Source organism: Pleurodeles waltl, chromosome 8 (genome assembly GCF_031143425.1).
Source record: "Pleurodeles waltl isolate 20211129_DDA chromosome 8, aPleWal1.hap1.20221129, whole genome shotgun sequence".
Taxonomy (NCBI): Eukaryota; Metazoa; Chordata; class Amphibia; order Caudata; family Salamandridae; genus Pleurodeles; species Pleurodeles waltl.
Window position 1 is genome coordinate 1,257,279,623 of NC_090447.1, and position 18,594 is coordinate 1,257,298,216.

Below are 18,594 nucleotides of genomic sequence, written 5' to 3' on the forward strand. Positions count from 1 at the left end.
AGCCCTAGCAGAATTCATAACATTTACCCTTCACTTGTCAGAGTCCTCCTCTAAGCACCTCCTGTCTTGCCTTTATGCATCTATGCAATCTGAGATACCCTTAGGTCTACAGCAGGCCACAACGCATTGGGAGAATGTCCTGGGTAAATCTATCTCCAATAAAGAGCAGGCCGGCAAGTGTAGTCTGATGTAATCCCTGTCTCTCAATAGTAGGTTGCATCTTTTACATTTTCATTATCTTGATTAAACATATTACACTCAAACTAAATTGTACAAATACAAATTGTGAGCAATTGATAAGTGTGCCAGATGCCATGGTAGTGGTGCTGAATTAATGCACCTAGCCTGGCTCTGCCCTCCAATCTCGGCCTTCTGGACTGCTGTTTTTTCCACCCTCTCTAATATTTTCAATGTACAGATACACACCTAACCAGGGCTGGCACTAAAATGTTTTCTGCTAGAGATGCCAAATGACAACAAAAAAATCCTTGCTTTCACATTGCTGCTTGCCAAGCATAGAGTGACTTGCGTGAGGGGTGTCTGTGGGTGCCCACCCACTGGGAGTGGCCCTTAAATGTTGCTTATTATCAGGAGCAATTAGCGCTCTATTCTTCGATGCTCCTTCCCATTAGAAGGTCTGAAGACACTTGGGGGCCCTTCTAGTTTACCTGTTGATGCAGACTCTGCCCTCCTCTCCTGATCCTGCAGCTGCTCCTGCAGCTCATTACTGTGCTTGTGAACTTGCTCCTTATGTGAAATGCTTTTACTGACATTTGCACTTCCAATATGAATTCTTTAGTAATGTCCTGCTACTGCTTATTCTCTGATGTATGAATTATACCATATGTGTCTGCTAAATGCCCTGGAACAGCACCCAATGGATTCCAATTCACTGATTGTACTATGCATGGTGATGCAGCTGTCTCCTCTAGTTATACTTGTTTAAAGTTTTATAATTATAAATAAATAAATAATAATAAAAAAGTATATACTATTCCATTATGCACACATTTAATCCACCACCAAGTTTTTGAAGTTACCCATTATCCACTGATCATTTGGAAACAATGGCATGATGTTTTTTTAAACATATTCAGGAGCACCTGGGGTTACTATGTTGAGAACTGGAAGGGGAAAAATGATTGCATTCATTGGGGTTTGAGTGAAGAGTAATTTTTAAGCATGTACCTGATATTGTACTTTATGAAGAGGAAGAGTTGAATGAATATGGGTAGCGCGTTGTGTGAGGAGGCGGAGGCAGAGGCGGCCATCAGGGCAGGAGCCCTTTAACTTGAATCGCGCTCCCGCTGTCGCGGGTAGCGCGTTGTGTGAGGAGGCGGAGGCAGAGGCGGCCATCAGGGCAGGAGCCCTTTAACTTGAATCGCGCTCCCGCTGTCGCGGGTAGCGCGTTGTGTGAGGAGGCGGAGGCAGAGGCGGCCATCAGGGCAGGAGCCCTTTAACTTTGAATCGCGCTCCCGCTGTCGCAGGTAGCGCGTTGTGTGAGGAGGCGGAGGCAGAGGCGGCCATCAGGGCAGGAGCCCTTTAACTTGAATCGCGCTCCCGCTGTCGCGGGTAGCGCGTTGTGTGAGGAGGCGGAGGCAGAGGCGGCCATCAGGGCAGGAGCCCTTTAACTTGAATCGCGCTCCCGCTGTTGCGGGACGCGCGCGGGCGGCGCCCGGGCAAAGCCCGGGCCAAGGGCGGGCCCGTCCTTCGCCCGTCAGCGCCCGGAAGAGGCTGGGCTGGGCCACCCCCCTGAGAATTCACTTGGGACTTCTGGATCAGGCTTATCAGATTCAAGAGGTATCGCTCTTTTTCTTCTCCTGTGATTGCTTCCTCATAGCTGGTTTTTCACGGCTCAGGAGGCCCTAAGTAATTGACATCTAAGTAAAATCCGCTAAGGGAGCAGTTCCATTTATCTCATTACTATTTCATACTGTCACTACTTTCCTGCATTTCCCTGCATTTTATTTTGTTCATATTGGCTCAGATTGGTGTTTTATTACTTGCAAGACGATGGGTAAAAGAAAGACCACCACACCTGGGGCCGATGGAGCATACGCTATGCCCGTCCAATCATCAATAACAAGTTACTTATCTTCAGTTATTGGGGCCATTGAAACTGAAATTGTCCAAGTGGAAGAAAGAATTGGGGTGGCAAATAATTTGACCCAAAGATCCTCTTTAGAACCTATAACTTATAAACAGTCCGCTGTCTCTCCAATTGTTTCCCGTGAGTCTATTTTGCCCCTGCCTGAAGATGACGTTAATGCTTCGCATTCTTTACAGCCGTCTAACATAGCGAACAACGATTACTTGGCTGACACTCCCCCTCCCCCCAAAAAAAGGAAAGCTGGAGGATCCCGTAAGTGTAGTAAGTTACTCAAATACCCAACGAAGGTCAAGGAACGTTCTTTCACACCAACGGATATCCCGGCCGACTCTCTTCCAAAGGAAATTTCAACATTGGGCGATCCAGGCTCAGATTGTAGGATGTCAAGAGACATTCATTCGACCAACTTAGACTTAATCCTCAAACCCTTTTTTTTGGCATTAGAGGAGAAGCTAATATTACTCATTGATTCCAAATTTGAGCAGCTACAAGAAACTATTTTTAAACATCTGCCCCGGCAGCTCACTCCAAAATCTAGTTTAAACTCCCTTCCCCTTACTCCGAATTTGGTGTCTGATTTTACTGCTTCTCAGCAGGCTAACCGTCTAAAGAACTGCAACCAACTCCCGTCTCATCACATACCGACCCGCAATCCCCATGATGACTTATTAACTGATTCCCGGTTTTCTCTGGCTGGTGGAGCGATTGACTCACCAAGACCTGAAGCTGTTTTTAAACCTAGATCTTTTACTAGCACAAAGGAGGTTCTACAACTCCCTCCGGATAGCTTGCCATATGTTTTAGTTTTAGCAAATGTTCCACCTCTTGATTGCGTTCAGAAGGAAGATACTCATGCGCTAATAAGGAAATGTGAACATTGGATGAGCCAAAAGCTTAGACATCAAGATGGTTTAAATAATAGAATAATTATGGCTAGAAGGGTGAAGTGGTTAGGCTTATCCAAAAAAGCATATGAAGGTGATTGCATAGTGATTAATTTTGCAAATTCTCATTGTGTTAATCATCTGTTGGCGTTTCTACCATCGAGTCCAAAAGGGGAAGGTGGAATTAAAGTCTATCCATTAAGCTTTTTTTACAAGCCGCCCACGTTACCACTTCCTCCTATGAGGGTTTCTTATGGTAAAAATATTTTAACAAATGTACCTGTACAGAACCCCATTTCTGACTCTGGGGCTACTCAAAATCACTCTTCCCTCGATGCAATAGATTGACAATCGGAGAGATTGGGGCTCTCAAATGAATATTTACAGGAACCAGAGCTGATGGGAGTGTGCACACTTTTGCAATCATCCATAGGGCCTGATGAGTTAGTTAGCTTCCCACATCTTACAACAGATACGGCCATAATCGAGGAGTCTGGGAAAAAGCCCCAGCAGAGTAACGCACTTTAATTAGTTGGAACATTGCTGGGTTGCGGTCTAAAGTTGAAAACTTGGAATGGCTGGAATTTATATCCACATTTGACATTATTTGTCTTCAAGAAACTTGGCTTACGACACCCTTCTTTTTAGACGGATACTACTCTGTATCTCAGCCAGCTACTCCATCTAGAGCAGGCAGAGCAAGTGGTGGACTTTTGATACTTGTGTCATTATTACTCCCAAAAATTGAGGTTTCATTGATTTGGTCTTCTGCTTTTTTTCTGGTAGTTTTATTATCAATATCCGACGGAAAGATATTGTACTTTTAAACTTCTATAATAACATTCCAAGTGCGGCTTTGTCAGGAATTTTTGAAGAGCTTATAGACCAATTAGATTCAGCCGGGAAACTTCAGGATAGGGAATTTGACACGATTTGGGTCGGTGATTTTAATGTTCAGTTATGTAAGTATGAATTACCTCATTTATGTGGCACCGCAATAGAAGGCAGAGAGTCACTCACTCATTTTATTCATTCTAATTCAGGAAATGCCTTGAACACTCTTATTTATAAATTTGATCTTGTCTTTGCAAGGGATATTGCAAACAGTCAGACAAGAAAAACACCTACTTATACTGGAAGTATTAACGGTAGCGTTATTGATTTTATCCTGATTAACTCTTCACTTTCATGTTTAATAGTGGATTTTAAAATTAATTCTCATTGTGCTAGTGATCATAACCCCTTGAGCATAAAACTATCCTTTAAAACTAGAGTAACATTACCTAGGATTGCACATAAAGGGAAAGAGGTGTTTAAAAGAAATTCCGGCCCTCGTATAAGGTGGGAGAGAGTAAACTCTAACACTTTTCATACGAACCTTATCACTCAAAATAAGGCTGACATAAACACTTGCTTGTCCCTGCAACCCACCCCACTCCATCTTATGAATGCCTTTGAATCTTTAAGTTGTGCTATTTGCCAGGCATTGTTGTGTGCCCAACATCCTAAAGGTGCAAAACCTCAACGGTGGTTTAATTCTGCTTGTACGGCTGCCCATAGAGACCTAAAGTTAGCGATCAAAACCATTCCACGTAATCAGGATTTAATTAAGCAGGCCAGGGGCCGATATAAATCAGTCCTAGAAGAAAGAAAGAATGAAGTACGTACTAGTGCTTGGGAAGATCTTATGGCAGCGACAGAACTACGGGATCCCTCTCAATTTTGGAAGGTGGTTAATCACCCATATTTCTTAGGAAAGGAAAACAGGGAAGATGACTGTTTGATACCAGAGGGGGTTTGGGTAGACCATTTTTCATCCGTATTTCAATCTGCAGATAATCCCAATGATGGAGAGGAGGGACGTGGCCCCCCACGATTGGCTACTCCAAATCCAGCTAAGAGGGCCATCTTACTTGAGGCACACGAGATTAATGCAGCAATAACTAAAATGAAACTAAGGAAAGCCCCTGGCCCTGATGGGATACCGGTTGATCTATTTAAATCTCTACCTGATCTGTGGGTCCCACTAATCACAAATGTTCTGAACAGTGCTATTCAAAGCGCTATTCCCTCTTCATGGTTAACGGCAATTATTGTTCCAATTTTCAAAAAGGGTAACAGGCTTGACCCCTTTTGTTATAGACCCATTTCTTTAATAGACTCTACTGCAAAGATTCTGGGGAGTGTCATCCTGACCCGGCTTGAGGATTGGGTTGTAAGGTCAAATATTTTATCGCCAACTCAATATGGGTTTAGGCCTGGATTAGGTACAGTGGACCAGGCCCTAAATTTACATCTCATCCTCAGTAAATATGTAATTGCCAAAAGGGAACCTATCCATTTAGCATTCATAGACCTGTCTAGTGCATTTGATATGGTAAACAGAGCAAAATTGTGGGTTATAATGGATAAAATGGGGATCGAGCAAGATTTGCTAATTTTGATCAAACGCTTATACTCCGACCTCCATATTTTAATCCAGTTTGGTCAACATGGTGAAAGGTCGCATCCTCTTGCTTCTACACGAGGTGTCAGACAGGGATGTACATTGGCACCTTTCCTGTTTTTATTGTACATAAATGGCTTGCACAATTGCTTGGTTAAAAATGGTAAGGATTTCCCAAGGATGAGTTTTAGACCATTGCCAATTTTATTATATGCAGATGATGCTGTTTTAATTGCCCGCACGGCCAATGGTCTACAGACTCTCTTGGATCTTTTTTTAACACACACACGAGAGCTGGATTTGGAAGTCAATTTTAAAAAATCACATGTTATGACCTGCGGCCCTAAAAATACTCGTACCAGATGTTTTAGAATGGGGGGGAATACCCTGACAAAGGTAAAAGACTTTTGCTATCTAGGTCTGTATTTAAGTTCCACTTTGTCTTGGAAATTCCATCTGAATTTTAAGCTTCAACAATTGATAAGAAATGTTGAGGCAATCTTTCGCTTTGCCCGCAGATTAGGGCATAGACCGGTCCATCAGATCCTCACGCTCTACAATTTTAAATGTGTTTCTGCTGCGATCTATGGGGGTGGTCTTTGGGGATATATTAGTCCAAATATTTTGCAGCTTGCAGAGAATAAATTCCTTCATCGGCTACTTATGGTACCTAAGAACATAGCGAATATTTTATGCCATGAGGAATTAGGAATCCGTTATATTACAGATCTGATAGATATTGCCCCACTGTTGCTATGGATAAAAGTATGGTCAAATCCGGTGGCTACTCTAACACATGATTGTGTAAAAGACTGTCTCTCATTATCAAACTGTAACAAAATTCCATGGCTAAACTTTGTTCACAAAGGCTTCCGAAACTTGGATTTGGAGTCAATGTATTTTAAACCAGAGCTTATGCCAGCTAATGCGAAAGAAATTGTTAAACTTCGACATAAAGAGTATATCATGAATCTAAGATACCAAATGGCAGAGAAATTGAGCTCTTTTAATTCATATACATAAATTTTATCATCAGACTCGTTAGAACCTTATTTTGTTTGGTTCCCGACCCCTTCTTTATATTCTTTACTTGTATCTTTTAGATTTAATCTGATCCATTTTAGAGTGGCGTTTCCGATAAAATGTGTGTGGGAAAAAACACTACCTCCATGCCCTTGTGATAACTTTTCAAAACAAAGTACTTGCCACTTTATTTTATTTTGTAAACTTTACTCGGCTCCCAGGAAATCCTTTTTATTACCCATTTTGCGTAATTTGCACACTTCTTCCTACAAAGAAGGACTGATTGGCATCCAAAGCCTCTCAACCAAACAAATTTGTATTTCTATTCTTAGTTTTATCAAATCCGCTATCACTATTAGAAATCGATATGAATTGGTAACGTGATTATTTACTAAGGGAAATTAGGCATTGTCCTTTTTACTATATTGTCTTATTGTAATATATGTTTTATAAGCACATATTATTTTTTTACTGTTTTAGTAAGCTTGGGTGGCAAATTTAGATTTAATAGACTCATTTTAATGAATGTTATAAGTACTGTATTTTATGATGATCTTTATGTATGCATGTTTACTTTTGTGGCTTACCGCCGAATAAAGTTATTTTGACTGACTGACTGAATATGAAAAGATCTGAGAATCACTTTGATATGCAGCCAAGTCTGGCAGTTTTAATGCATACATTTTGTTTAACAGTGAGAATCAAGGTGAAAACGTAGAACACCTATAAAATGTCCTAACATTTGGATGCAGACTCTCAGTTCACAAATTTCAAAATAAACAAGGTGATACAACCAAAACGATTTTTTTTAGGTAATCCAGCGTAAGAAGAGTCCATCTGAATTGTGAAGAGTATATTGATGTTGCAAGTCTCAGCCAAGGAACTTGATGATAAGCGTGCAGAACATGTATGCATTATTCAATGTCATGATAACAAGGGACAGACTCCTAACTGGAGTGATAACAGGAATTCACTCATGTCAAATCGAGAAAGTATATTCTTTAAACTTAGAAATTTGCTTTAGAAGGAAATCAGCCCTGCAAAGAACATAGTATGCATGTCTTGTGGCAAATATGGGCATGTTGCCAAAGTCTGTCAGAAGCAAACATAAAATGTTGTCCCTCTAGCAAAACAGAACTCATGTCTGGCTGCAACAATAGCGCATGTGAACACATGGTACAGAACAAGGCATTGGTAGTGAGTAATTGGGAGTGCCTCTAGAATGTATTCGTCCATATGTGGTTAATCTATAGGTGATAACATCTTACATGTACATATTGCCGCAGGAGCTAGAATAACAATGATTACGCAAGAACCCCTTCATGATTCTGTAAGGTTTGATTTCCACCAAAGAGTGCACTGGTCTTGTATGTGAGGTTTACATATGAGCTATTGGGGTACTTTGAAGACCTGTTCGAGTTTATAGAGAGGAGAATTTAACGTAAGATTGATGTGCAATTAAAGGGCAAAACAAGCTTGGATTGTTCCACCAAGTGTTGGTTTGATATAGTATTTATGCAAGGAGCAAAAGAACATATTTCGGTCATTAAAAGTCAAAACCTTATAGGTGAGATTATGCTATAGTCTTTAGTGAACAATTAGAAAAAGCCAAAGGGTCTAATCACAGAATAAAGGTCAAAACTGGGGCTATACCTGTTAAACATAAGTTAAGTGGAGTAAAGAATTGGACAAATTGGGTCAACCGGGTATATTAGTCCCAACGGAGTCCGCTTTGTGGCTTTCTCTATTAATGACTGCTTGCAAAGGTGGTGAGGATTCAAGGGTGTGTATCGATCTGAGGAGTATGAATATGGGAATTCTGGTTCATTCTATCCCACTTCTAAAAATAAGTAAGAGTCTGGCTTTGTTGAGTATGCCAAACCTTTTACAAAGCTCAATTTCACAAGGTACTAGGATTCAGACAGGAATATGCCCAGCTTGTGAAAAAAAGAAATGTTAACTTTTAAAATAAAACTTTGAGTACCTTGGGCATTTGATATCCAAGGATGGCACTGAACCGCAATCAGACTTATTTAAACCACTGTACATGCCTTGAGATGGACTGAGATCTTTTTTGGGTCTGAGCAAGTTTCATGCCTGATTTAAACTAGTTTACGCTGCACATATAGCTACCTTAGAAGGTATGTTGTAATTAGAATATCACATTCTGATGGGGGGGAGTAAGTCATGAAAATTATGAATAGCTGAAGAAAGAAATGGTTGAGGAAAAGGTCTTGAAATCTTACAATCCGCTTTTGCCCCACTATTACCCTTGATGACAACAAGTATGGCTTTGGAGTGACTCTCACTCAGTCTTATGATGATGGGAATTAACTTACTGTTGGGATGCATCTTGAGTTTTGAGGGAAGCTGAAGTACAATATTCAAATATTGAAAAGCAATTATTGGTGCTTAGATGAGCATTTGGAGGAGATCCGTGCCTTGGCTCTCAGTAGGTAGGAGGAATTCATTTAAGGTAGGCTGCTAGGCATATAAATGTCTTATTGATCACACTCCATCCTACATAACGCAACATATTCATGCTGCTTCAAGAGGTCTTCTCCCCTTGTATGCGGGTCCCTGATAAAATTATGCTCAGGTGTGGGTAGACTGAATATCCTACTAAGTCCTTATGTTTTAGAATTCACTCTGCTAACAACTGTATACCCCTTGTTGTAATAGAGCTGAGGCAGCAAACAAGTAAAAACCCTACCCCAAAAGTCCCATTGTTCGAGTGGACATGAAAAGTTAAATTGGTCAGTCATTTCCAGAACCTATCCGGCCATTGTTCAATTTCCTGATCCTGCTGGTACACATTTACATTCTTAACCAACTGGTCCTTCGCCACAATCTTTGATTTACTGGCCGTCACAGCCTCTCCAGAACCTAATGATACTCAGAATCTATTAGCTCCTTAAGCCCCAAAACAACTGAGCTGGCGTGTTCACTCAGTTGTCAACTCCAACCCAAATCCAAAACACCCCTACCTTCTGTGCACAAAAAAACTTACTAAGAAATTCATCAAACAACTACTGGACCTGGACCTATTTTTTCATATCTATGAGAAATCAAACTACTCATTCTTCCTATGCAACAACCCAATCTCCATATTAATCTAATTTCCTACCTTTGCCAATTGTCATTGTCCTGGAGGACCTGGGCACACTGACCAGGCTATCATATTTTACTCTTGTTCATTACCAGAATGCAGTCCCTACGATGAAGTACTGCTTTACATCTCACAATATTAATAGTCTCAAATACAAATATTTTCACTACGACATCCAGGTACTCTGGATCTTCCTACAATTCACAAAGGGTTGGCATCAATGGTCTCCACCTCTTGCTCTCCTGGCACCTGTGCGTTCCCTATTCCAAAGCCAATTGCTGACCAAATGGAAATCTAGCTGCCTGTGTCCTTGCCTATTTGACCAACAAAAGGTCAAAAACCATAAGAGTTTTTTGTATTTCTTCTGAAGACCTCTAGCTCTTTTACTGGAAAATACAGATAGGACAAGCTGACTGAACAGCTGTGGCTAAGACAAGTAATGCTTTGCTTGTGCCTTGGGGTAGGCACAATACCTATATTTCCCTCAAGCTGCCCCAGGAATACCTAAGACCTCCAAATGTGCTACCTCCAGTCTTGTCTTCCAAGCAAGTAAGAGTATAAAATGCCAATTGCAATGTACAAATACCAGATAGGAGGGGAAGGAGAAACAGGATGTCAGTGGGGAAGGAAAGTGAGAATGAAGGCCAGACAGAAAGAGGGAGACAGGGTAGGCAGATGGTTGGGTGGGTGAGGGACTGGCTGCATGGGTGGTTACATAATGTAAATAGTAAACATCACATTTTTGACAATAAATATGCTAATCAGTTACCATATTTAACTAGGCTAAAAACGGACTTCATGCTCCAAGAGTTTTTTTTTGGGTTTTTTCAAACGCCTTTCAGAAATATATTATTCTGCGGCAGTCCAAAACCATTTCAAATCACAGTTTATTGGTAAATGTTAGAAGATATATCTTACTTGTTCACAAGAGGAATACTGAGGGTCCAACCAGCAGCAAAATCTGGGTATTTAAAGACACTGGGATTTTCAGCAAAAGCATAATGGTGAATTATTGTGGAATCTTCATCGTACAATGCTTTCCCTAAAAACCAATCCTGCAGTAAACAATGTAAAATTATAATCAATGAGTTTCATTTGTATTAACATATTTATTGTGCAATTATTAATAAAACGATTTTTGTCTACTTAGAAACTCACAAATGTGAAAATCCTTAAACCAAACATTTCTTTTGTCAGCTGTAAAGGTAAACACTGAGCTATACAAATAAAAATATATCGTGTTATAGGCGAATAGTCTAATAGCAATATTTCACCTTTAACAGTTGTAGTTTACTAAATTCAATGGAGAGCAAAATTATTACATCGATGAACAAGTGTTTATTTTGCTCACAGACTACTACATCTTTAACTGGTGAATATCACCCAGTTCACAGACCGTGGCATTGCTACTGCTTACTTAGCCAGTGTACCCACACTACATCGATTTAACTACATAGACCGGACGTTTCATCTGTACATGTTGACACCAATCTTTGTGGTACTGAAAAAAACAATGAATAAAAGAAAAAAAATCAGAATCCTTAAGAGCATGTTTCTGTGCTCTTTATAATTAGCATTCCAAGTCAATACGAACTGTGTAAAGGCCATAATTCCAAAAAATCTTTAGATGTTTCCAGCGTATATATGTGTATTATAGTCATAAACGTCATGGAGTGTTTGTTCCAAATGATATTCTCACATTTACTGGAATGTCCTTGCTATACTGGACATAAAATGGAAGATTTATAATAAATGGTTGCACAAATCTATATACATATTAAGATAAATGTTATAAGGGTACCAAAGGCCGATATTATATATATATTCACTAAAAATAACAAAGGTTACAGGGATGTTATAGTTAGGTTCTGAATTTCCTCGCACAATTATGTGGAGTAATTAGCTGTGCATGGCGCGGGTGCAAGTTATAGGTACTTGATTTAACAATAACTATTACTGCAGAATTTCTATGGTTTTGTGCGATCTAATTCAGAACACAACTATCACATCCCTGTAACCTTTGTTTTTTTCAGTGAATTTCTATGTTTTTTTATTTAGCATGCAGAGATGTAAATATCAGCAGGGCCGTGCGCAGCAGGGCCCTACCTATAGCCAGGCCAAAAGGCCAACCCTCCTGCATACACACAAACCCAAGCTGCACACAGCCTTCGGCCATGTGCAGCATGAGGTTGGATGCAGTGTGTGGTTTCCAGTTCCAAGGATCGGATGAAAAAAGATGTTTTGGGCAATTTTTTGCCCTCCCCTCTATCTGTCTTAGGGGGTCAGAATAACTGTATCCTGACCGCTTATGTGTATTTGCAGTCTCCTTTCCCCACCCCCAAACCAATGAGACAAACAAAATGGCAGCCGCAACTTTTCTATCACGTTGCGACCAGCCAATCAGTGCCTTGCTTTTTCCCCGGATTCATGAATCTGGACCCAGGTCCACAGGTCTGGATCTGCGTTCCTATATATCTATATTTTTGGCCTTAAATTACTCTGAAACTACCAAACATATTTACACCAAACCACAAAAAACGTGATCTGCAGGAACATAATATAGCTTATCTGGTGTAACTGCGTTCAGCAGTTCCGGCTGTAGGCATGTCTAAAGGTCCTATGGAAAAATGACTGGGGAAAATATATCTTGGGACCTCACTTTTTTTCCTCAGACCACACTTGACGGATCACCCCGAAACTTTCAAGACAGAAGCTGAACTTAGCAAAGCATAAGTTTTTAAAATAATGTAAAGATTCGTCAAGTGGCGCCAAAGTTAATGCTTTTTCTACAAAAACTAGGCCCTAACTACAACTAAGTTTTATATATATCTCCCTTAACTTTTTGTTGTTGATGTGTGCTGGACTCTGATTTTGCTGTTTTGATTACTCTGGGCGCTTTACCACTGCTAACCAGTGCTAAAGTGCAAGTGCTCCTTTACAAAATGTGTATGTAATTGGCTTACCATTATTGGCATATCTGATTTATTAATAAGTCCCTAGTACAGTGCACTAGAGGTGCCCAGGGCCTGTAAATCAAATGCTACTAGTGGGCCTGCAGCACTGGTTGTGCCACCCACAAATAGCTCTGTAAACATGTCTCAGACCTGCCACTGCAGGGTCTGTGTGTGCAGTTTTAAATGTAAATTCGACTTGGCAATTGTACCCATTTGCCAGGCCTAAACCTCCCCTTTTCTTATATGTAAGGCACCCCTAAGGTAGGCCCTAGGTAGCCTCAAAGGCAGGGTGCAGTGTATGGTTAAGGTATATGTCCTGACGGTGAAATATTGCCAAATTCGTTTTTCACTGTTGCAACGCCTGTCCCTCTCATAGGTTAACATGGGGGCTACCTTTAAATCTGATTAAAGTGTAGATTCCCTATGGGAGCAGATAGAGATATGGAGTTTGGGGTCTCTGAGCTCACAATTTAAAAATACATCTTGTAGTAAAGTTGATTTTAAGATTGTGTGTTTGAAAATGCCACTTTTAGAAAGTAGGCGTTTTCTTGCTTATACCATTTCTGTGACTCTGCCTGTTTATGGATTCCCAGTCTGTGCCAGTTTGACAGTTGGGCTGGTTGCACCTCACACTAGACAGTGACACAAAGGGAGCTGGGGAGTAGTCTGCATATCCTGATGAGCCACTTGTGCTAGGAGGGAGGGGAGGAGTGGTCACTCACACCTGAAATGGCCATGCCTGCCCTCACACAATGCAGTCTCCAACCCTCTGGTGAGTGTCTGGGGCCTGGCCTAGGCAAGGCAGAATTTCACATTCAAAAGAGACTTTACTTTGAAGAAGGCCTACTTTAAAGGAGAAATTGGGCATAAGAAGGGCAACCAAACCACGGACTTTAGAACACTTCTGGAAACCAAGAGGAACCTCTGCCTGGAGAAGAGTTAAAGTGCTGAGGAAGAAGAGCTGCCATGTCAATGACTGTGCTTTGTGGAGTTATCCTGCAGTTGCTGCTTCTGCCAGAGTAAGAGGGCAAAGACTGGACTTTGTGTGCCTTCCATCTTGTGTAGATCTCCAAGGGTTTGATTTAGAGCTTGCCTCCTGTTGTATGAAGTCTCAGGGACAGCAAAGATTTCTCTCTGCAAGCACCTGGAGTCTCTGGAGAGACCCCTACTCTGCCCTGTGGTGCCCATCCAGTTCTTGGGGCCCTGAAAGGAGAAGCTGGCAGCCTAAAAGGAAGAAATCCACGAACAGAGCGCCGTGCGGGGAAAAGATCAAAGCGACTCCAATCTGTGGCTGAAGAAACGACGCGCCGCCAGCTCCGCGGCTGAAAATCGATGCTCGCCAGAAACGCGACCGAAGAATCGACACACGGAGCTGGAGAAACGACACGCAGCATCGCTGACAGAGGCTGGGACACCGCAAACCTGCGCTGCGTGGTTTTCGGATCATCGTGCGGCTGGATTTCCGATGCAAGCACCGCTGGGATTGTAAAAACAACGCAAGGCCTGCCCAGACCCGAGAGTGCTGACCAGATCGACGCATCGTTTTCCTGCAGAGAGAAGAAACGACGTGTCCCCTACCCGACGAAAGAAACAACGCAAAGTCTCGCTCATGAGTGAAATCAACGCATCGCAAGAATCTTTTTGACGTACCCTCACCCCTCCGGGGTTATTTTTGACGCACCCAAGGTACATTTTCACGCTAACAGTGTTAGTGTGTGTTTTAAACTACATAAAGACTCTTTTTGCTTTTTAACTGATAACTTGACTTGTGCATTGTGGATTTTTGTTGTTTTGGTCTTGTTATGTTTAGATAAATATTTCCTATTTTTCGAAACCTGTGTTGTGTCATTTTGTAGTGTTTTCATTAAGTTACTCTGTGTGTTGGTACAAATACTTTACGCCTAGCACTCTGAAGATAAGCCTACTGCTCTGCCAAGCTACCAAGGGGGTAAGCAGGGGTTAGTTGAGGGTGATTCTATTTTACCCTGACTAGAGTGAGGGTCCTTGCTTGAACAGGGGGTAACCTGACTGTCAACCAAAGAACCCATTTCTAACAATATATATATATACACACACACACACATATATAGATATATATATATATATATATATATATAAAACTTTCACTGAAAAAAACAAAAGGTTACAGGGATGTTACAGTCAAACTCACATTTTAAACGTACATAACCATGGAAATTCAACAGTTACAGTTAGAGTTACCGCAAGTAAGTATAACTCGTGCCCTAAGGTAACTATAACTCATGCCCCTGCCATGCACAGTTTTTTCATCAAAAAATGTTTCTGCAAATATTACAGTGATATTATCAATGATGTTATCAAAGATGTCATGAGTACTGTAATTCGTAGGGGAATTAGCAGTGCATGGCGAGGGTGTGAGTTATTGTTACCTTAGGGCACAAGTTATACTTACTGGTCAATGCAGCAAAATATTGACTTATAGCATCCCGGACTTCTATGAGGAAAACTTCATCGAGGAGGGCATTCTCAGGAAAACGCCAGTGTCTGAATAGAGGGTGTCTCAAGGCAACATGTAAGATGGCAGTGACAGGTGGGTAATCGAAGAGTGTGTGAGGCAACTGGGCAACATCACCTAGCCACAGTAGCGCTCTGTGTGGAACATACCAATAATCAATCTGGGTCCAGACATTATGAGGAGCAGAATAATATGTATAGTCCCTCTCTAGTGGGTGTCGAAAGCGCCACGTGTCAGTAAGGAGAAAGGCACCTAGGAGTTCTGTGAGGGCCTGTAAAGAGCGTGGCCTAGTCATTACAGTGGAGTCTACACTAGAAGCACATGTTATATTGAAGTCTCCACCTCAGCAGGGAGGTGCTTAAACAGAGCGGGAGTTCATAACAGAACTCAGGGGTATCAGTGTTGGGTGCATACACATTCACTAGTAACATGGTTTTACCAGCTAGCTTCCACAGTACCAATATGTTACGCCCTTCAGGGTCTGAAGTACACCCTTGCATTACAAATGGTACCCTCTTGTGTATTAACATACTGACTCCACATAAATATGAGCTGTAGTGGGAAAAACAGAGATTAGAACCCCATTGAGAGGCATAACTACAATCAGGGTGCAGTGATAAGTGGGACTCCTGTAGATAATCCAACATAACACTATGTCTATGGAGGTACATGAGCACTTGTATCCCCTTACCCCGGGTTGTTCAGGCCCCTAATATTCCATTTCATGCAAGGGAGTGTAAATGTCAGTTCCCCATTAGTATGTGTCACCATTGAGTCCAAAGTGAGTGTGATGCATAGAAGAAGTGTAGCTAAGGAGTCCCAAATGAAAAGACGGAAGTGTAACTTTGACAAAGACAAAACAATCATATAAACATAGAGCCATTTACACTAGCCAAATCAATAGCTGGTGAATCCCCAAGATCCCAAGCAACTCTGGAAAAAACAACAACATAATGGTATACACCTAGGGGAGGTGACCATTGAATCAAAGCATATGAAGAAAAATTGAAACAACGGGCCATCAGAGGATCATAAAACATTAAAACCATTGGTGCCTCTCATATAAAACAGAAGTTTAGATCCATGCCTGAGCAAACACACCATGAAAGGGCGCAGAGTAGCTGGAAGGCCATACAGGGTTAGGGGCCTGATTTTAATTTCGGTGGCTGGGTTACTCCATCACAACAGTGACGGATATCCCATCCGCCGAAAATATAATTCCCATTATTTCCAATGGGATTTATATTTCAGCAGACAGGACATCCGTCAATGTTGTAATGGAGTAACCAGTGCACCAAAATCTAAATCAGGCCCTATGTCTGAAGCTGAGGGCCCGGAACCGCAGTGGTAGGAGAGCCAGAAGACGACGAAAAACCCGGCGAGGCCCCACCAAGTCAATGCTGCCTGCAAAAGTAGACGGCGTCCACTTAGGTACCAAACACATAATGTCGACCATCTATTTCCACTTTCAAACGTGCCGGATACAGCATACCATATTTGATGCCTCGCTACTGAAGAGTGTGCTTCACATTGGTGAATTTACACAACTAGACTAGTTGAGTGTAATCTGGGAAAAGCAACAGCGCGGCACACTGATATAGCAGTTGACCTTTCTTTCGAGCGAGACGCAGAGCTGTGTCCCAATCTCCGAAATTGAGGATGCTAGCGATAATCAGCCGTGGTGATGCCCCAAGTATGGGATGCGGCACAAGCGATCTGTGTGCCCTCTCAAAAACAAAGGTGTCAGTGAAGGAGCCCCTGGCAAAGAGTTCCACTGAGAATTTTTCAACAAATAGATCCATATGACCATTATTAGTGATCTCCGCAAGTCCAATGATCCGCAGAATATTGCAGCGGGACCTCGCCTCCAAATCTTCATTTTTTGTTGCAATTGTTTTGAGGATTTACTCAGCTCTTTCAAGGCGCTTCAAGATGTCTACATTACCGTCTTTAATATCCAAGATCGTGCATTCTGCCTCATCGATGCTGTTAGCGTGGTGATCAAGGCGCTCATTCATGTGATCCAATCGGTTTATCCGTACATCAAATCGTGCGCCTATATCCTTGAAGCCAGCTCGCAGTTCTGCCATAATTGCAGCAGTGTCCTCAAGTGGGGGATTGGTATTGACCTCATAAGGGAGTCCCTCAGCCCCAGGGGGGTGGAGCTCTGCCACTGCAGGGTTTTTGCTGCATCGAAGGAGAGCTGTCTCTGCTTAGGATCTCTGAGGCCCATTGTGAATGCATTGTGCGCGTGGGAGACAAGCTAGGTCTGTGGAATAGTGATTAGCCACAGTTGTATCACCTCGTGAGTTGGCAAAGAAAGAACACAACAGGGGGCAAGGCACAAAGGGTGGCGCCAAACTTAGAAATTACACCACCACCAATAAATCAAGGCCCAGATGCAACACAGTGGTATGCTACAACTATAAGTTCAGGATATCCAGAAAGAGGCACGCAGGCCCAGTCCAGCCGGGTATGGGTAGACAATGAGGCCAGCTCACTCAATCCATTTGACTTGCACACAGGATAATGTAAAGCAGCAGGCCCAAAGGAGTAGCAGGTAGGTTGGGCAGGGAACCACATGTGATGTAGGGCCAGGGGATCACCTGTTTTAATGTTTTAATGGAGGGAGCGGGTGCCACGTCCTATAAGCTTTAGGGCCAGTCAATGACCACTCATTAACAGCAATTCTGGAAGTGGCCAATGTGGATTCCAGCATGGGCGGTCCCCCACAGCCCAGGTAACTACGAAGCAGTGAGTGCCAAGAGCCCCGGTGTCAGCACAAACTGCAAGCCGGGCCCAGGTTGAAGTTGCTCGGGCAGCAGTGCCTCTCCAAGCACGGTGCAAGGCCTCCGTGAAAGGGAGGTCTTCAGAGCAGCGGAGTAGTACCACTATGGTGCGGGGCCCAGCGGCATCGCAGGAGCGCTCTCAGAGACCGAGCCAGAGGGACCCACACAGCAAAACGTCCCCACAAATGGTGCTGCCTGCACCGTAGCCCCGCCCTCAGGTTCGCCTGCAGGTAGCGAGCGCACGCAACAGCAGGCAATGTGTCTGCCCTTTTCGTTCAAGGGCAGCAGAGTCAGGCATGGCTCCGACAGAAGTACTAATAGCGGGGAGATCTGGGCATCTCTGCTGGTAAAAATATGTCCGATGGCAGCAGGATGTGTGCGATGCTGTTCTGAGCTTCAATACTGTGCACCATCTCTGTCACCAGCTTGTCCATGCCCCAGCAAAGTTGTATTTTTTATAGCTAACTTTCTTTTATGTTGCCAAGTTGTCTTTTCTCACTTTGCACTCATTTTTTCTTTCGTTTTTGCTTGTGGCTCTGTTCTCAAAAGATGGCGATTATCTTGTTCTAAATAGAGCAAAGCAACATTGTTTCTTTATTATGTGTAATTCCTGAAATTATGCTTTAACACATAATCGTGCAGTACTCCACAATTCACCCAACTCCAATCTGCCGAACTACAATAACCCCACCCCAAGCCAATCCAACGCACCTACTCCAATCCTCCAAAGACACCACAATCTAAACTGCCTAACTCCAGTTCGCCCCATTCCAAAGCAAAACAAT

At 42.4% G+C, this 18,594-nt stretch overlaps 1 protein-coding gene across 1 annotated transcript in view; it reads right to left on the reverse strand.

The window, feature by feature from the left end:
- Window positions 1-18,594, reverse strand: part of B3GLCT (beta 3-glucosyltransferase) — a 902,740-nt gene that overhangs the window by 397,850 nt on the left and 486,296 nt on the right. The window contains exon 7 of the mRNA XM_069205575.1: window positions 10,491-10,627. Within this exon, the coding sequence (XP_069061676.1) occupies window positions 10,491-10,627 (137 nt within the window). The remainder of the gene's footprint in view (window positions 1-10,490; window positions 10,628-18,594) is intronic.